The sequence below is a fragment of the Hemicordylus capensis genome, chromosome 3 (assembly GCF_027244095.1).
Source record: "Hemicordylus capensis ecotype Gifberg chromosome 3, rHemCap1.1.pri, whole genome shotgun sequence".
NCBI lineage: Eukaryota > Metazoa > Chordata > Lepidosauria > Squamata > Cordylidae > Hemicordylus > Hemicordylus capensis.
Genome location: NC_069659.1, coordinates 51,276,931 through 51,297,260, shown reverse-complemented (window position 1 = coordinate 51,297,260; position 20,330 = coordinate 51,276,931). Strand labels below are relative to the sequence as shown.

Here is a 20,330-nt window from a genome sequence, read left to right as displayed (position 1 = left end):
AGTGAAAAAAGAACCCAAAAACTTGCAGAAAAGTGCCCTATCGTGCTCCTCAGGTCTCCAGGTGTCCAGCAATCCCCCCCCGCCCCCAAGTCCCAAATCTGGCATTTTTGCAGGAAAAATTGTGGGGTTTTTTTTTAATGAACAAATGAGCCACAAAATGGCTCCTCCCCTCAAAATGGTGGCTGGAAATGACCATGGAGGTCATTTCTAGCCATCCTGAAACTGCAGAAATGCAGAAATTAACCCTTTGTTTTCCATGCATGCCAAAGCTGGGTATTAATTACCCGACTGCGGATACGCAGAACCACCGATGTCTGATTTGAGAACAGTTAGGTTTGCCTGTAGCACACAATGGAGTCAAATTATTCCACCCCATTCCATTTTCTTTCGGTTCTTACATTAAGGCACTCAAAGTAGGCTGTTATGCTGCAAACATTTTTCATATTGCCTTAACAATCAACTCTAAAACAGCATGTAAATGAAGGTTTGAGTTACTAATTAAATTGCTTGCCTCTGGCAGCAGCAGATAACCTTGGAACTACGAATCTGTAAAAATTTATTGGAGAGGTGCAAACTCATTCAAAATGAATAAACCATTAAAATAAACTCCAGCAACAAGTAATTGAATTTTAATGTGAAGTAATGTAAAGCGATTCAAAGGGGGTTGACAAAATGAACCAGTGTTTGCCTTTTTAGTAAAGATAACAGCAATTGGTGCATATATGACAGCAACTCATCACTTTTCAGCTTATTCTGTCACTAGCTTAATATCAAATCTAAGAGTTACAGGCCATTTTCACAACCGAGTAATGCAAAGGGTAGCCTTGTGTGACACTTTGCAGGGTCTTACCGTGCATATACACACAGTGTTCTAGAGAAGAAACATTTAATTTAAAAGAACTTGCAGAGGGCACTGTCCAATAACAACATCTTCTCGGTCTACATGTGAGACTTTGTTTTTGAACGTCTTCCAGTGTCATCTGGAATACGTGTGTGATCATGTAACTATGCTGGTTTCTCTCTTGATGATCCCCTTTGCTATTTACTCAGGAGCGGACATATAAAAATACTTGCCCAACACCACCCCTTGCTTGCTTCCTTCCTTCCCTCAAGTGAATTGAGTGTAGGTTAATAAGGAGGAAACCACCTTTTCAGCAGCCCCAAATTCTCTTCTCCTCAGCTGTTCCTCTGTCACCAAAAATAAGGACAGTAAAACATCACCTTTATTAGGACCAATCAGTTTTCACAAGGTGGTATATAGTTACCCAAAATTCCTTCTCAGGCTTAGGGTGGAACCATTTTCACTAGTTCAGTGCTTTTAGCAGCAGCCTAGCACAAAGAAAGTTAGCAGATGAAGATTTTATTGGCACGGAAAAGTTTTACTGGCATGGAAAAGCATCATCTACTACACTTCCATATCAAGTTGCCTGCTGGCACAGAAGCAGAGTCAATTTAAAAAATATGGCAGCTCAACTCAAGCCCAATGTTCCAAAAAAAGGGGGTGCGGGTTTTTCTGATTGGATGACATATCCATTTCACAGCAAAGATATGGAGATGCACTTGTGGCAGTGAAGCCTCTGACATTGACTACTGAATTGGTATGATAGCACAGAATGTCCATGAACATTCCAAGTGTTCAGTGAAGAAAGCTGACAGAATGTCTGTCACCCAGTATCTGTGAAGAAAAGGAAAGTGGTTTGGTTGGGATTAAAACCTCACATAGAGACAAGATGTGGATTAGAAAGCCATCCCAGCAGGTATGGTAGCTCAAAGGCATGAAGAACAGAGCCATGATGGCTGAAGAAGTGATCTGGAGTAGGCAAAGTCTGAAAAACAAGCAGAAAAGGGGACTTGAGGAAAGGAACAGAGGAGACCTCTGCTGAGAAAGGGAAGTGGAAGCTAAATTTCACATACTGAACAGACGGTTCTTTGGCTGCAAGCTTCTAGTCCAATTTAGTGTTGAAATGCAGCTTTTGTAGGAAAACAATGGATACAACTAGATGAAATGAAAATGGCTATTTAAGTAGCAATGTACGGGCATAGCCACTTCCTATTCCAAAGCATTGGGTCTGTATGTGAAAGGTAATTAGGGAAAAAATGGATGTTAGTGTCCAACATGCAAACTTTTAAACTTTGTTTGGCTGCATATAAAGACCTTGAGGATGAATATACATGGAAAAACAAGGAAAGTTTTCCAAAAGATCTCTGAACTCAGAAGGAGGTTCCAACCTAGAATTGGTATGTTAAGGGATGCCAATGAACAGAAAATAACTGATTCAGAGAAGATCAAACAGAGATGGAAGGAGTATACTGAAAGTCTATACAGCAGGGAGATCAACATCCAAGATACTCTAGAAGATATTCCCTACTTGCAAGAACCTCTAGTACAGGAAGATGAAGTTAGATCAGCACTCTGGTCATTACCAAGTCGGAAGGCTACAGGAACTGATGGAATAACTACAGAAATATAGCAAGCAACAGGGGAAGAATCAGTCAAGGCTCTTACCAAACTATGCCAGCAAATTTGGAGAACAACGCACTGGCCAACAGATTGGGAGTGGTCAGTCTACATACCCATACAAAAGAAAGGAGACTTAACAGATAGCGCAAACCATCATACAATATCCTTAATTTCAAATGCTTGCAAGATAATGCTCAAGATCATCCAATGCAGATTAGATCCCTATGTGGAAAGGGAAATGCTAGATGTTCAAGCTGGTTCCTTGGCCTTTTCTGAAACAAGATACATCATTGCTGATGCACGCTGGATAATTGAGAAATCCGAAGAATACAAGAAAGAAGTCAATATGTGCTTTATTGACTACAGAAAGGGCCTTAGATTGCATCAACCATGTCAAGTTGTGGAATATCCTTAGGAAAATGGGCATCCCAGAACACCTCATTGTTCTCATGAGAAACCTATACACAGGACAGGAAGCCACAGCCCAGATGGAACATGATGAAACAGACTGGTTCCAGATTGGCAAAGAAGTAAGACAAGGGTGTATACTTTCTCCTTATTTATTCAACTCATATGCTGAACTTATACTGAGAGAAGCTGGATTGGAAGAAGATGAGCATGTTTTCAAAGTTGGAGGAAGAAACATCAATAACCTGTGCTATGCTGATGACACCACTCTGATAGCTGAGAATGTGGATGATCTGCAAGCTCTAAAAATGAAAGTCAAGGAGCACAGTTAAAAAATGGGACTCGGACTAAATGTAAAGAAGACTAAACTAATGACAATGGGTACAGCAACCAGCCTTAGAATTGATAATGAAGACACTGAAGTGGTGGATAGCTTCTGCCTTTTAGGATCGACCGTCAACAGTAAAGGATCCAGCAGTCAAGAAATACGCCGCAGACTAGCACTTGGTAGGGTTGCAATGAAGGCCTTGGAAAGGATATTTAGATGCCGTGACATGTCTATATCTACAAAGATTAGAATAGTCCAGACAATGGTTTTTCCCATGACACTCTATGGATGTGAAAGCTGGACTTTGAAGAAGCAAGATAGAAAAAGTATTGATGCTTTTGAACTTGCTGGAGAAGACCTTTGAGGATACCATGGACGGCAGCGAAAACAAACAAATGGATCATAGAGAAAATCAATCCAGAATTTTCACTCGAGGCACAAATGACCAGGTTCAAACTATCATACTTAGGACACATTATGTGAAGACCCAGCTCCCTTGAGAAGTCCGTAATGCTGAGAAAAGTGGAAGGCAAGAGAAGAAGAGGATGGCCAGCAGCAAGATGGATGGACTTGATTACGACAGCAATGAATGCACCACTGAGAGACCTTAAAGGCCAAGTTGAAGACAGATCATCCTGGTAAAGAATCTATCTATGTGGTTGCTAAGAGTCAACACCAACTTGATAGCACTTAATCAAGCAATCAATCAATCAAGGTGACAAAATTCCACTCAGTCATTGTCTGCTTACTGATTGGGTCGTAAGGAAGGACCCATGACAAAACTCACGTGGTTTTGGGTTTCTAAATGTTACCACAGTAACATGGAAAGAAGCCACAGGGAAGGAGTAGCTCCCACATTACTATTATTATTATTATTTCTTGTTTACACAGTCAGACAGGTGTTATTGACTGGTTTGTTTTATCCAGACATCGAGTCCTTCCCAAGGACCTGGGATGCCAGAATTTTATTGTCAATGGTTATAGATATCGTTGCAGAATATAGGCTGTTCCCAGTAAAGCTGCTTTTTGTAATTGGCTGATGGTGATTTCTGTGGCCCCTATGGTGTTGAGGTGCTCTTCAAGGTCTTTTGGAACTGCACCCAGGGCGCCAGTTACCACTGGGATTATTTTGGTCTTCTTCTTATTAATAATAATAATGATGATGATGATGATTATTATTATTATTAATTCGATTTCTATACCGCCCTTCCAAAAGTGGCTCAGGGCGGTTTACACAGAGAAATTAGAAATAAATAAGATGGATCTCTGTCCCCAAAGGGCTCACAGTCTAAAAAGAAACATAAGATAGACACCAGCAACAGCCACTGGAGGGATTGTTGCAGTAATATATGAAGAGGCCTTCAGAGTGTGTGTGTGTGTGTGTGTGTGTGTGTGTGTGTGTGTGTGTGTGTATAAAAACTGTATTAGTATTACATGTTACAAAATAAAAGGAGCTAAAGAGCAGCTAAATAAAAGCTGTAAACCTGAGAGGTAAATGGGCCTATCATTCACACATACTTTAAAGCCTTTAATAAAAGCTACAGATGTAATGACCAATTCTACTCCAACACCAGTTATTGATTCACTTAAGTTCTATTTATCCAGGGACTGTGGGATGTCTGCCACTTTTTATCAACAAGCACAAGAGAAATGTCATCCACCATACCTCGTAATCATCATATGAATGCCAACCAGCATTAAGGGTTTGTCCCATTAAGATCTGTTCCTCTCAGATAAGGAGATCTGCAACTGCTTGCTGCATTCTGAGTTTTGCAAGCATCTACTGAATCCCCAAGAGTGCACTTACAAGCAGTTCAAATGCATCCCAAAGAATTCTATCCATACATCTATTACAAGTATACTAAAAGCAGACACCTTGTAGAAGTGGAGTTATGCAGCAAAATTTGTGGTCACTATTTTTCAAGTGTTTGGATTCTTTGGTGTATAATAACTTTCCCTCCATGAATTCCTATGAGGATTCATTACACACTTTCATTTCTTCTATTCATTTTGACTGTCTTTGGACAGTGCCAACTATCAACTGTCATTTGCCAACTACACCCGCCTCCCACCTGCAAGGCAGTGGGGTACTACTCATATGTTCTAGGAATTTTTAAGTGTTTAGACTCTTTGGTGTCTAATAACTTTTCCTCATAATGAATCCCTATGAGCATTCATTACACACCAAAGAGTCTAAAGAGTCTAAACACCTCAAACATTCCTAAAATATAAACTAAGTACCCAGTGGCTTGCGGGTTGAAATGAAGGTGTGTGATGAAGACCAAAAAATCTAAACACTTCAAAAATTCCTAAAAAAATAAACTGAGTACCCCACTGCCTTGCAGGTGGGGTGGTGGTGTAGTTGGACATGGCAGTTGGCACTGTCCAATGACAGTCAAAATGAACAGAAGAAATGAAGGTTTACAATGAATCCTCATAGGGATTCATTATGAGGAAAGGTTATTAGACACCAAAGAATCCAAACACATGCTCCATAACTCCACTTCTACTAGGGCTAGTGCTTAGCTTTTTCTTTTTCGCTTTTTAAAAAAATGAAAGCTGGTGGATCCATGTTAGGGTTAGGATAGGGTGACTTCAAACCCCCATTATTTCCTATGGCAGAAATATACAAAATCAGCAAACACTAAAAAAAACACCTCATTAGAAATCAACCAAGTGCCCCACTGCCTTGAAATTTGGGTGGTTGGTGGTACCCATGGGGACCTACCCACCACCCAAATTTGGTGCCCCAGAACTTTTATAAGTAGTGTGAATTGATCCAAATCCAAATAGAATCGAATCCAAATTGAATCTCGGGTGATTCGGTGGGGGGCAAATTCAGACACAAAACAAATCAGGGGTGATTCAATTAAAGCACGAATCAAATCAAAAAACAGATTCGTGCACATCCCTAAAAGCAACCTTTGAACTTCATTGCACTATTCTGGAGAACAAAACCTACCTTTGCTATCTAGCTAGGTGAGTAATGGTTTCCCCCTAACATTCTCACAGAGCTCTGAAAATCCAAGGGCTCTGGGGTGCTGGAGAGAGAAAGTGCCTTGCTCCTTCCAGCCATCAAAAGCTGAGCTAGCAACCTCCAAACTGGTTGGATGAGACAAAGAAGCACATAGGCACACATACCCAGAACACAGCTACAGAAGGTGGGAAATGGCAGAGAAAGAAAGTGTGTGTCCCTAGCTCAGTGCCAGCATCTTCCTAATCTTAGAGCAGCCTGGAATTGCTACTGCCTTCCTTTGCCTTCCCATACTGGTTCCTGTACAAAATAGTGAGAGAAAGGGAAATCTAATATTGTTTTGCTCCTTTCTTTAAAAAAATACTATATTTGGTTAGTCAGTGATGTTTGCGATACTGCAAGGAAATAAACTAATCAAAATTCTGCTCAGGTTGCCCTGCAGCAGAAAAAAGAAGCATGCTGAACAGACCAGTGAGCAAACCCTAAATTATTCATCTACCAAACATTCATTTAGTCACCTATATTTCACATTCATTTTTTTAAAAGGCTTTGTTTAATTAAAGGTTCATATGACAAAAGAGACAGCAGCCAGAGACTAAAGCATCATACTGCAGCTGCTCCAGGTACTGTCAGCCATTGCAAGGGGCTTCCAAGATGATTTCCTCTAGGACAGAATGCATGGCATACATTTACCTCTTGAAGACCTCTTACAATATAGCTTCAGCAGAAATACAAATGGAAGTGTCTCACCAATAAAGGTGTGTGTGAGCTGTCCTGATTCTTCAACAGAAAAAAAGTATCTAAAATCCCAAGTGCCCACTGGACCCAGTGGAATAGGATGATATCCATCCTCAGCATTCAGTAACATTGCCTCTAAATAAGAGAGCCCATTCTTAATTATGGCTGATGGACCCGATAGACCTATTTTCTAAATTTTAAAATCTGTTTTAAAAAAAATACACATTTAAAAATGTTTCTGCCTTTAAAAATCAAGCATCATTCAAACGTTAGGTGAGTAGGATAGCTGCAAAACATTACAGAAATCTGCGTATTACAGATTTAAGTCACATGATTGCATAAATGTCATGACTACTTAGTAAACTGCCATTTATAATACTCCATATGTAGCTTTATTTCTTCATCAGACAGAACCATTTCTCTCTCAGTTAAATGGAAATCACTTAAGACATACACTTCTTACTAACTTGAGATAATAAGTTAAACCAATCTTTCATGCCTGGGGAAGTGTAAAAGTGAATGAAATAACTTGCAACTCAGTAGCCCAATTTAGACATTATGCTGTAGAAGTGTACAGATGTCTGTACACTCGCACATGTGTTTGTGTGAACGACTGTACCTGCGTTCATTTTAAAAGTGAACCTCGATAAGGGTTCTTTCAAATGCATGGTAGAGGTAGGAAGTATACTTCTGTGCCTGTGTTCAACACAGCATGTGAATGACTGCCCCTGTGTTTAGATCTGCACCTGTGTATACTATACAATCGTATGAGTGTTGAACATTTTATTTTTTATTTTTTTATTTTTACATTTTATATCCTGCTCTTCCTCCCAGGAGCCCAAGAGCGGTGTACCACATACTTGAGTTTCTCCTCACAACAACCCTGTGAAGTAGATTAGGCTAAGAGACAAGTGACTGGCCCAGAGTCACCCAGCAAATATCATGGCTGAATGGGGATTTGAACTCGGGTCTCCCCAGTCCTAGTCCAGCACTACACCACGCTGGCTCTCATAATGTGTGAATGGGCCTAGTGATGTCGTAATATGGGTTATCTTATGCACAAACACTATGGTTTCTTTTCTTTATGACTGAAGCAATATGAAATGTTTTTATTTTGACAAAATGCTGCTTTTTCAAGGTCTCTGCCATCTAGTAAATGTATTGCTGTCATAATGTCCTACATGCAGAGAACCACACTCTTCCCAATAATCACTGCAAAACTACTTAAAAATAATAATATCAAAACTAGACTTTAATCCAGATCTGGGGTACATGTTGAAGCAGGTGCAGTCAAATAAGGGCTGCACAACTTTGTCCCTCCAGCAGTTGTTGGACTACAACTCCCATCATCCCCAGCCACAGTGGGCAATAGTTAGGGATGATGCAATAGGGCTGGTGTTGTGCAGCCCTAAATCATGCCTTCCTAAATTTCTGGAAGCACCTATGAGGCAGCACATCCAGTCCTTTAAATAAGAGCTTTGCAGATGTACCCAGTTCATAACAGAGAATACCACATTATAGGCTACTCTGTTGAACAAATGTTTCAGAACACACCCTCTGTGCCCCCATCCTGTTCCTCAAGGGAAATGGTAGCACAGATAAGAAGCCAGGGAGGTGGAGGAGTTCCCATGTTCCTGATTTGGCAAAATTCACCATTATAGGAAAACACAGAGTAGATTATTGGTAGGAAAAGTACAATTTGTGAAGGGATTTGTTCCACAGCAGTAGTTTGTTTCTAAAGGGTTCCCTATTGTGATAAAGCACATATGGAGCCCAGGAATACATGTATGTCAGCCAAGGACAAAGACAAAGGAACAGCATAATGAGCTTGCAGGCAGGAAAGAAGCCAGTGAGGCAGGAGCTGTGCAGTCTTAGCTATCGCCAGGGCTGTGATATTCCACAGTTCTGGGCAAGTGCAGAAAAGGCATGGCGTGTGGGGCTGGGTGCAGAGTTTAGCATACTGAGAATCATGTGTTGTTGTTTTTTAAAACCTCTGTTCTCTGCTACCTTTCTATTTTTTAAAGATAGGCTTAAGAGCATGTCAGCAACATCTGGTGAAACCCCCAAAGCCAAACTTTTCATTAGATCTGCAACAGCTAACATTAATTTTTTTCAAAAAAATGTAATACCGGAATCAGATGTTTGACCCTAAATAACATTTAAACAATTCAATCAAATCCTTTCCACTGGGGCCTCCACAGACAGCATGACATACTAATTGCAGCCTCTTATTGATCTGTTTTCTACTCTAACCGATAATGGTCAGGCATGGAATGAAATCAGTTTTTTTCCTACCCTTTGCTTGCCTTGGTGCTATGTGAAGAGCCACAAAATTATTTGTAATCACAAATAACTAAGGAAGCAAAACTGCTCTGCTAATTAAATATGTTAATTTGTTTCACAGTCAGATAAGTTATATTAATTCCTCCGATGTGGAATTATACCAGAACACTAACTGAATACAATATATTTGCATTACTGTGAATATAATTACTGGCTGACATCCAGAGCAGCATTTGGGGAGGGGCGGAGCAGGAGCTGCACCCTTGCAGGCAGTAGCATAGGGAGGCTGGAGGTGGCCTGTGTGCGGCCACCACGGCCCCCTGGCCCCACCCTCCGCATCTGACATCAGGTGCAGGGCCCAGGCTAGCCACGCCCCTGCATCTGACATCAGTCGCGGGGGACTTGGTCTCCCTCCCAAACGGGGCTGCGCGGCCCCATTTGGAAGGGAGATTGGCCTGCGCTAGGGGTGTGCACGGAACCGGTCCGGCACTGGGGTGAGGGGTTCCAATAAAAACAGGGGGGCTCTACTCACCCCTTCCAGTAAAAAAACGTATTTCTTGTACTAATTGGGCGGCAGGGTGCCGCCCGCTTCAATCTCCTGGCGCGGGCTCCTCGTATCCATCGGGGCGGCAGGATCGCTCCCAGTCCCTGCCGCCCCCTTCAAGTTAAGTCCCCCTCGGCTGGCGGCCGCCCCCTGAAGTTCCCCAGAGGTCCCCCGCCACCCCCTTCTTTCCAAAACTACCCCCATTACCAGAGGACGGCAGGAGAACTCCCTGCCGTCCCCTTCCCCCTTGCCGGCTGGGCTGCAAATGGCTTCTAGGAAGCCTTTCGCGCGCGTGCGCGAAAGGCTTCCTAGAAGCCATTTGCAGCCCAGCCGGCAAGGCGAGCGGACGGCAGGGAGTTCTCCCGCCGCCCGCTCGCTAAAGTAAGCGAGCGGGCGGCGGGAGAACTCCCTGCCGTCCGCTCGCCTTGCCGGCTGGGCTGCAAATGGCTTCTAGGAAGCCTTTCGCGCGCGTGCGCGAAAGGCTTCCTAGAAGCCATTTGCAGCCCAGCCGGCAAGGCGAGCGGACGGCAGGGAGTTCTCCCGCCGCCCGCTCGCTAAAGTAAGCGAGCGGGTGGCGGGAGAACTCCCTGCCGTCCGCTCGCCTTGCCGGCTGGGCTGCAAATGGCTTCTAGGAAATGGAGCGACGTGGCCCCCTTTGGGACCAAAATAATGCCCCCGTGTCTGACGCCAGATGTGGGGGGCATGTCTGAGGCTGCGCTCACGGCCCCTGATTGGTGGCGGCCTGGATTCTTTGAACCCATTTGCCCCACGGTGGCTCCGCCCCTGCTTGCAGGGAGGATGCAGTCAGTGTGCTGCTAAGCAGCAGAGTGATCACACAGTGGAAGGAGGGAGCCATTTTCATTGCTCTCCCTTGCCTCCCAAAGTACTGTTTGACTTCCAGCAATATGTCTATGAGGATCACATGACACTCAAGACAGATTCCTGGAAGCCAAATAGTACATTTGGAGGCAGGGGAGAGCAGCGGAAATTGCCCCTCACCCCATTTGTGCACTCTGCTGATTAGCAACATGCTGGCCGAACTCCACAGAAAACACTTTGCGAGGGCCCAGCTCCTGATCTGCTTCCTAATGCTGTGCTGGATGTGAGCCGTTATCTTTAAGTATTTTGTGTTATTTTTACACTTAAATAAAAAACATATGCAGCAGGAAAAATATATTTTATAGAGAACATTGAAGTAACACTTGTAACAACCTGCATGATTAAACTGGGCTATAATCTAAACATTGTAGGTATGAGGCTAAGAGACCATGGCTCATCTAAGACCACATTGTGGGATCACAGCAGAGATGAACTTTGAACTGCGGACTTCCCAGGTTAACAGTTATTTCTAGCCACTTTGCTACAAAAGTTCTCAGTAACATAGTTAAGAATCATTTCAACAACCTCCCTTCCCTCTGGAAGCACTCTGTGCTACGCAAAAATAGATCCCCAAGGGCTGTGCAACCTTTAAGGACATATTTTTGTAGGTCTTCTGAGGAAAGGGGTAGTTGACAAATCCTGTCCACCACCCCCCAACTGCATGAGTGGGGGAGCGGGGTTATCTGAACTCTTCAAAACTATGGATGTCAGCCATTGCCATTCAGGCTTGACAGCTTAGAAAGACCGTTTGTTGGATGCGGATTAATTCATGTATGTACATGGGAGAGGGGTAGCTTTGGTGTGGTAAATGGATGGAGGATTGTGCCAAAAGGCAAAGAAGTGGACAAAATGAGCACTGGGCCCAATTCAGCATTATGGTGAATATAAGAATTCTACTTGTATCATGGATTCATCTTGGATTCATTATTTTTATTTTTATTTGTGGACTGCTCATCATATATAAAAGTTTTCACAACAATTATCACCACACTTCTTGTTTTGTCTTTCTTACATCTATCTATCTAGTGAACACTGACAGGATCCAACCCTGTTCCTTAAGGCAGGGGGTCCCAATCGTGGGTCCTCCAGACATTCTTGGACTACAGCTCCCACAATCCCCAGCCACACTGGCCTTTGATGGCCCCATACTGCCTTAAGCAACAGTATGCCCAAGTCTTTATAGTCTCGGGTGGTTATATGCTCAGCATTGTGACTATAGCACAGTTTTTGGACAAGATGCTGACAATTGGTTTCTCTCCCCACCTTATACTTTAGACTTTTTTAGATGTTCAAAAACCAAGATGTATGTACTAAATGAACCTTGTGTACATTGCCGTTGCTGACACAGTTTGTGTGCTGATTCAGGGAAGGAGAATGAGGTAAAGCCTGTCAGGTCAGTATGCCAGCAGCAGCAAGAAGATAAACAGCAAAGGAGATAATGACATACCGAAACATAACTCACAAAAACATCTTCACAGTGCAACAGAAGCTCAGAATGAACTGAAATGTAGCCAACCAGCTTAGCAACAAGAGGCAAACATCCTAAAGTGCAGTTGTTCATGCTGCTCTCTGAGCAACAAATATTGAATTGGCATAGATTGGGGTATGATGGATTAAATTACCTTAAATAGCATTCCAGCAACACTGTGCTTTCATATTTAGTGGAAAGGAGGCCTAGCAACAGTCACGGCTGCATTACCAATCATCTATGTGCACAAGAGCAGCAAACAAGGACACACCGATGTCTGGCTGTCCTTTTTGCAAAGCATAATGCCTGGTGGCTCAGTATTCCTATTAGCAGGCAACCTGAACAGACTATTTTTCAAATTTGTCTTCCAAAGACAGGCACTTTCAAGTGATATTTTGAAAAAAGTGTGTGTATTGGAAGTGCAGGACAGGATAAGAGATTGAGGTATAAAATAATTGTATCCTTTAGGGCACCTGTGAACATGCAAAGACTTTAACTTTCTTTCACTGGTAACTGTGAGAATTCTGTATTATGATTCTAGGCTATCTACTGTTATGGAGCCACCTTAAGTGGCATAGCTGGGAAATGCTTGATGAACAATCAGAAGGCTGCCAGTTTGAAACTCCACTGGTACTATATCGGGCAGCAGCAATACAGGAAGATGTTGAAAGGCATCATCTCATACTGCGCAGGAGGAGGCAATGGTAAACCCCTCCTGTATTCTACCAAAGACAGGGCTCTCTGGGCACCAGGAGTAGAAATCGACTTGATGGCACACTTTACCTTACGGTTTTGGAAACTGACGTGCTTGTATCAGCAACTATTATTTATTTTTAGGTTATATTTAAGGGGCTAGTTCTTACCTTTAGAACTTACCTAAACCCCACATGACTAGGGCCCTGGGTACCTTAAGAGCCACCATCTTCGGCATGTTCCTCCCTACTATGCATTCTGCTCAACATCTGAAGTCCTGCTCCATATTCTCCATCAGCTAAAGGCTGATGGGTGGCTATAAGGACCTTTTCTGTAGTGCTGTCACTACTTTGGAATACCCTCCTAAGAAAAACCAGTTTGGCCCATTCATTATGTGTCTTCTGAATGCCAGGTAAACATTCTCCTTGGAGAAGCTTATGGGATGGATTGAAGATTCTCTGCTTCTGCTGATTGGTTGATATGCTGATGAGGTCAATATGCTATGTTCTGAAGTTGTATCTGTTTTTACTGCTCTGTGAATTGCTATATTCTGTGGTGATGGCTTAGTTTTATTGCTACTAGTTATTTATAGTTTATTTTTGGTTCTTGGTATTTTAACTTTGTTAAAACAGATGTTTTGATTTCTTTTTAAATGATAAAGAATATACTTTCTTTTAAAGGGGTGTGTGTGTTTGTAACATTTCAAACACAGGCACAATGGTGCACATTTGTCCTATTTAAGAAGTATATAATTTAGAGCAGACCATGTTTAAAAGATTTTTTCAAATGGTGTAAGCTTTCATATGCATAGAACTAACTCCTTCAAGCAAGTTAAACCATAATTCAGAATTCAACATCTATTTGAATTCCCTATAAAAGGACTTTAGCTGTGCCTCAAGATTTCAGTGTCCTATAGCATTTTATTTTGGGGGGCAGAAGGGCTGCGGCCTGCACTAAAAGTTAATATAGTTTAAATGAAAACATCTTATTGGACAGGACCATGCTGATTTAATAAGACTCCATTCCAGAAAGTCTGTTCTCACTCATTTATCAAGACATGGAAAAGCAAACAGTATGAAGCCAGTGTGTAAAATCTGAGGCTCTGATTCATGGTATATGTGAAAAGATGCTCAATTTTATGTCATAGTCAGAATGGCTTCTCAAGAATTGAGTGTAATGAGCAGCATATTTAAATATTTTGATGATTGATTTTCAAATTCTAACCAGAATGTCTGCTTGAAAGGGTAAACAATGTCCCTATAGTATAATAGGGTAAACAAAAATTATATTTCATAAAATGAGAAATGCAGGTTTCTACATGCTCTAATTGTAAGGACCTGACACATGGTTGGACCATCCAAGCAGAAATACTGAGATGAACCCGCTGATAATCCAGCAATTGCCCCCGCACACACACACACAGCTACAAACCTGAATGAGGGGAAGCTGGACTTCATCAGCAACTTGGATTTCTATCCTTCCCCAAATCACAAGACTTATCAACAATCATTATACATCTAAGCATTGATGTATGGTCAATGCTTAGCCATGGTCAGTCAGCTAGCCTAGCTCTAGCATCTAACATTGGTCAGTAAACAACAAGACCGAGTGGTGGTTCGAGAAAAAGAAGAAATACAGTCAGGTATCATTGATGAAGGCATATTACTGATGGCTCCACACTCCAGATCCCCATGTTTGATGTCCCAGCAGCCTTCATATATACAGTACATCGACATGAGGGAGAATGGGACTTAATCCTGTAAGATACCATGCAAACATTTTCTGGAAGATATGGCAATCTAGCATTTCTCTCTGGAACCTTACTGCAATGTCTAGAGACATCCAGGAACTCAAACACATCTAGCTCAATCTGAAATTGCAAAGTTGTCTCCTGTTCAATTTTCATTTCCAGGAAGGGGAAGCTAGAAATAGTATGGAAATTGGCAAAGGAGTTGATGTCCAAATATAGATAGATAGATATAGATGTATATTTATTCCAAGCAAAGATGAAGTAGATAGCAGATTTAATCTTATCCATCACCTTGTCTTCCTGAAGTTTACTTCATTCAGCAGAGCACTGGTGCTGGAGTCTCTCAGCTAGCTTTCAAAAACTGGAATGGAAATAGGTCTCGTCCACTGCTATCATAGCTTTCCACTTTTGCAGAATATCATTGTACGTGTGTGTGTGGAAAATGCTGTTCTACAGATCCAGCAAGCCATGTATGGGTTAAGAGGCATGATATGTAGGATATGGCATCAGGATTCAACATGACTAATTCAGTTTAGCAATCAGTGCAAGATTTATATAAAATCCCCCTCTGCTTTCAAAATGAGAATATCATCCTGTACTCTGAAGAGTGATTCTGCATAAATAGAAAACCAATAATAATGGTTTGGACCCTAGCAGCAAATGAGTCAGCAGCAAATGAAAACAAATCAAAGACTATATATGTAAGAAGAGAGTCAAACTGACAATTGGGAGTCATCAAAATATGAGGATGTTTGAATCCATTTACAAATGACCCCTTACCTGAAAACTGTATGTCCTGAAATTTTGTATCTCAGAATATTTCTAAAGTCACAAAGACTTTAGAAGTGGGAAAGGAACATAGGAAGCTGCCTTATATCGAGTCAGACCACTGGTCCATCTAGATCAGTATTGTCTATACTGACTAGAAGCGACTCATATGCAAGACTGCAGGCAGGTCTTTCCTAGCTCTACCTGGATTAAACCTGGGAATCTTCTGCCTGCAAAGCAGGTGCCCTACCACTGAGCTATGGCCCAAAGAGGAGGAGGAGGTGGCGGAGGCGGAGGATCTAGTCTCCTTTCATATGCAATTCATCCTATCGAAATTTAGAGGATCTCTGCTAATAAAGCAGTAGGAAAAGAACACCTCAGGATTACTGTGTCGTTTAACCTGCTATTCCATTGAGAGCTGCCAAAATCAACAGGTATGTGCCAAGCAACACAGTTTGGGACTGCATGAGCCTCCAAAGGGTGGCATGCAAGGTGAGGGCAACACAGAAGACAGATAAATGTTTGCCCTCAGAATAAGGAAATAGTGCAATGACGACAGTGGAGACTTCCTGAATTGCACAACAGTCATTCCATTTATTACTATGTCGGCATGTATTCATTTTGAAAGCATTACAGCCAAGCAAATGTGATGCAGGAAACCCAAAATTAACAACAGCTTCTATTATTGCAGTTTTAAATAAGTTCCATGCTTTCTGGAGTGAATTGACCCTCCTGACTTTCCCTTTCAGCTTCCTTTTTACTGCTGCCCTCATTTTTGAGAAGTTTCCTCTTCTGAAGTCCATCTTATCTGTGTTGAACTTACTTGGCAATACTCCACTCACAAATTATTATTCCCGATTACTGATTTATTTTAACTGTTTTATGATATTTGTGAACCGCCCTGAGTTATTCTGTAATGGCGGTCTAGAAATCGAACAAATTAATAATAATAATAATAATAATAATAATAATATAAATAAATATAAGCTGAATTGGATCACACTATGATCACTGTTCCCCACTGGTTCTAAAACTCTGACATCTCACACCAGGTCCTAGGCACCACTCAGGATTAAATTGATTGAAATTGGAACCCCACACAACCATTTTAAACTTCTAAAACAACCAGTGGCGTAACTAGGGAAAACGGCGTCCAGGGCAAGCACTGAAATTGCGCCCCCCCGCCGCCACCCCCCAACATACATCTGACTGACACACATGTTTCAGAAAACTTTTATTTTAAAAATTTAAAAAATTACAAAAATTACCAATATCATACATGTGGTCAAGCTCCTATCTACCACTTCAGATTTATTTTTTAAGACTATCCAAATTGTGGGGCTATCATTAATTTGTTTGGATAGCTCAGGTTAAAATGCTGGAAAACGACAAATTTCAGTATGCTGGGGCTCATGAAATACCCAAATATTATGCGGAGTTGTACTTGGAAAAACTAAAAGAAGTGCCTGTCTCATTCTCTGCTATGCATTGTAGCATCACGATTACATAAGTTTTAAAAATAAATGGAGAATTTGACTTTTCCCAGATACTCTGAAAATAATTAAATGATATGCAGAGTAAACTGTGTCACTGCTTGGAATATATTCTAGTATTTCAGAAAGACAGTAAAAATGAGAGAAAGAGCAAGAAACTCCCAGTGGGCCTTAATACTAAGGATTTCACATTGATTCAAAGACAAACTGACCATTAATAGCCATATTATTAAGACATCACATTTAACTCACTTATCACAAGAAGCAAAGTAAGAGCAAATGGATACAATCTTAGCTCATAAACTTCAGCTCAGTATTCACAAGCCCTTATTCTCTGTACATAGTGCCAATCTGAATATGTGTACAGTGACATATTATATTAATTTTTTTTAAAAAAAAAATTACCTGTAGCCCCTTCGGGGGACATCTTAAAGGCTGTGGGGGGTCTGCAAAGTTTCCCCCTCCTCCCACTGGCCTCTAGGGCCTCACAGGCACCATTTGAGCATGTGCGGTGGTCATTTTTTAAAAAATTTTTTTAAAAATGGCCGCTGAAAACAAAATGGCCACTGTGCATGCTCAAATGGCCTCTGCGAGGCGTGGCATGCCCTAGGGCCTCACAGAGGCCATTTGAGCATGCCCAGTGGCCATTTTGTTTTTGGTGGCCATTTTTAAAAATTATTTAATTTTAAGAAATTGCGCCCCCCCTTCAAGTGGCACCCGGGGCACGTGCCCCCCTGCCCCCTGAAAACAACCCACACACACAACCAACCAGTCCTAGTAGTTTTAAAAAAACCCAAAAGTAGTCAGGAGATCCTGTCTCAGATCTCCCACATCACAGATATTTGGCCCTCTGTAAATTTCTCAGATCAGTTACTTACAGGATCAGAAGGCCCACAGAAGTCTCTAAATACTCTTTCAGGATCCATCTGTCTAATCTCTAGAGCTATACAAGGTCCTGAGCAGAGTTCTACAACCATCTCCTGTAACAGGGGAAAAAACCAACAGATTTTAAAATGGATTTTGTAAACATAACATTGAACACTGATTGATAGATTTGCCATTCTAAATCATCCTTGAGAGCTCTGAGTGTTATATTTTCCAATTCAGTTATATTAATTCCAATAGATAAATTCCTAATTGAATGTGTTTTTCTTTTCAGAGAATCTGGGGCTTTGTTTGACTTTATTGACATCGTGATAAGGATTGTGTAATGAAGGACTGAAAATATTCCAATTTCAAATTTATTGTCATGCACTAGCGATCTACACAGAACGGTATTTGTGTCTCTTTCCAAGCTTGGAACAGAATGCAAATACCTGGAACAGTCCATTGGAACAACTGGTCAAGCCGGTTGTTCTGACCAAATGAGCTCTGAACACTTGGAATGTTTCGAGTGCCATTCTGGAAGTCCAAAATGGCACTTGGAACACTCGGAATGTTCCAGCTTGGAACAGGGTTGTTTTGCTTCAAGCTTGGAACAGGTCCTTCATTTGAAAGGCATTCTTTTCCAAGCTCGAAACACTCGAAACAGCCTGTTTCAAGTCGGAATGTTCCAAGCTTGGAACATTCTGCACTCCCCTATCATGCACCACAATCACAGGAGACAAAGCTGTGACCAAAATTGCAAATTAGAATCTCTTTTCTTCCTCCCACACCCTAGGGGTCTCAGCATGTCAATTCTATCTATCCCCTCCATTTTTCTATCCTTTTCAACCAGCACCATTGTTTTATAGCTGCGTCCCTTGTAAACAAAGAGAGATCTTATGCTGGTTTAACTAAGACTTTATTCAGAAGTAACTCCATGTTTCTCCTTTCCCTCCTTTTTCTTTCTGATTCCACCCACAACACACACTCTACAAGATCCCCACTGGGACAAATGGCCAAACAACAGAAACAAAAGATTACTAGATAGAAAACAACCATCAATATTCTGGGTTTCAGCTGCTCTCAACCATAGATTTAACCAACATACTCACACAGCTGGCCCGGCTTCTGCTTCCCTCAGGCCCTTATTTTTTCTCCCATAGAGTTAAAGTGTGAGCTGCCTATATAATACAGCTGAGAAATCCAGGATTTTAGTGTTGCTGTGACTGAGTGGCAGTAACATGTCCCCCCCCCCCCAAAAGCTGCAGAAAGGACAGGAGTTTCCCATCTCTAATGAGATGAGCTACCATTTGCTTATCTCTATGCCTTCAACACTCTGAAAGGTCTTGGTTACTCACATAAGTCCTACAAACTCACCAAGACTTTTTTATTTACTTATTTTTTCTTTTAATTTGCAAACATATATATTTATGCATACCTAAAGAATTCATCAATTATGCAGAAATCATTACTTTTTTGGAGGGTGGGGGGTGGCCCTATTTCACTTCCAAACCGATCGATACTCATCTATCTGAGTTTGCTGTTAGTACTTACAAATAAGACCCACAACAAAAAAATCTACATCTCCAGCCCTAATCGCCACCTCTTACTAAAAGCTAGTAAAGGCTCAAGCAGGTCAGCTCTTGCTCCCACACTGCTGCTGGTTTTTTTTAAATCAGAAAGCATTCTGTGGTTCCTAGGGTCCAGAGAACATGCCCAGACCATATCAGGCTAGTGTGGGTCTTTTCCTCCCACATCCCTTTTATTTTTCTTTCAAATTTACAAGTGTGCAATCTCTCTTTCTGCATAACTAGAGAGTCCTTTTAGTCTGCAGAAACTGCTACCATAAAATACTCCCTCTTACTTGTAATGTCTCCCCATACCGAAAAATGTTCTTGATGTCTAAGCTAGGATAAAACCAAAAACAGGATGCAAGGGGGGGGGGGTATAATATGTTTAATTATCTTATGGTGTTTAATTATCAATTTTAAAAATGGAACTATTCAACACATTCTGTACTTACAGAATATTCAGCAACAACACCTTTGTAAATTGCATAGAACTCTTCAGCATTTGCACGGTCCATGTAGAACTGCATATCAGGAAGAATGGAAAAAAAAGATATCATTTTGTCCATGGAGTGAAACAAGAACACTAAAAGCTTTGTAGTTGCCCTTTCCTGCACATACACATTCTAGATAGGCTTCATATCATTTCTCAATTAATTCCTCACAGGCTATTAGCAGTACACATTTTGCCAAATAAGCTGATTAAAACAAAACAAAAAACAAAACAGAAAAGCAACCAGAGAGCAAAATCTTGTTTGGCAATGCCATACATTTTAATTATTTCATCACAAGTTTATCCTGCATTTCCACTCTGAACACAGAGCGTTCAAGGTGACTCATACCAGATTAATACATAATAATAAAAATACTTAGCTCATGGCACTAAACAATGGCAACAAACAAAACCATACTCTGTGGGAAGTAAAAAAAATTCAAACTGAAATCAGATGAAAGGCTTGCCAAAACAAAAAGGTCTTTAACCAGCAGTAGAAAACCAGGAAAGAAGAGGCTATACAGATCTCAGAGTGTTTCACATCCTAGGAGTCGTTAACAAGGTATGTTCTTTCCTGTGCTGCCACCAACCATACTTCAGATGGCAATGTAACACAAA

General features: G+C 41.4%; 1 protein-coding gene across 8 annotated transcripts in view; it reads right to left on the bottom strand.

The window, feature by feature from the left end:
• The window catches only part of NME7 (NME/NM23 family member 7), a 157,070-nt gene that overhangs the window by 32,945 nt on the left and 103,795 nt on the right, over positions 1-20,330 (bottom strand). For all 8 annotated transcript variants that reach the window (XM_053310235.1, XM_053310236.1, XM_053310240.1 and 5 more), the window contains 2 exons: positions 19,675-19,743; positions 17,666-17,767 (listed from right to left, as the gene is read on the bottom strand). In XM_053310235.1, coding sequence (XP_053166210.1) covers positions 17,666-17,767; positions 19,675-19,743 — 171 coding nt within the window. The remainder of the gene's footprint in view (positions 1-17,665; positions 17,768-19,674; positions 19,744-20,330) is intronic.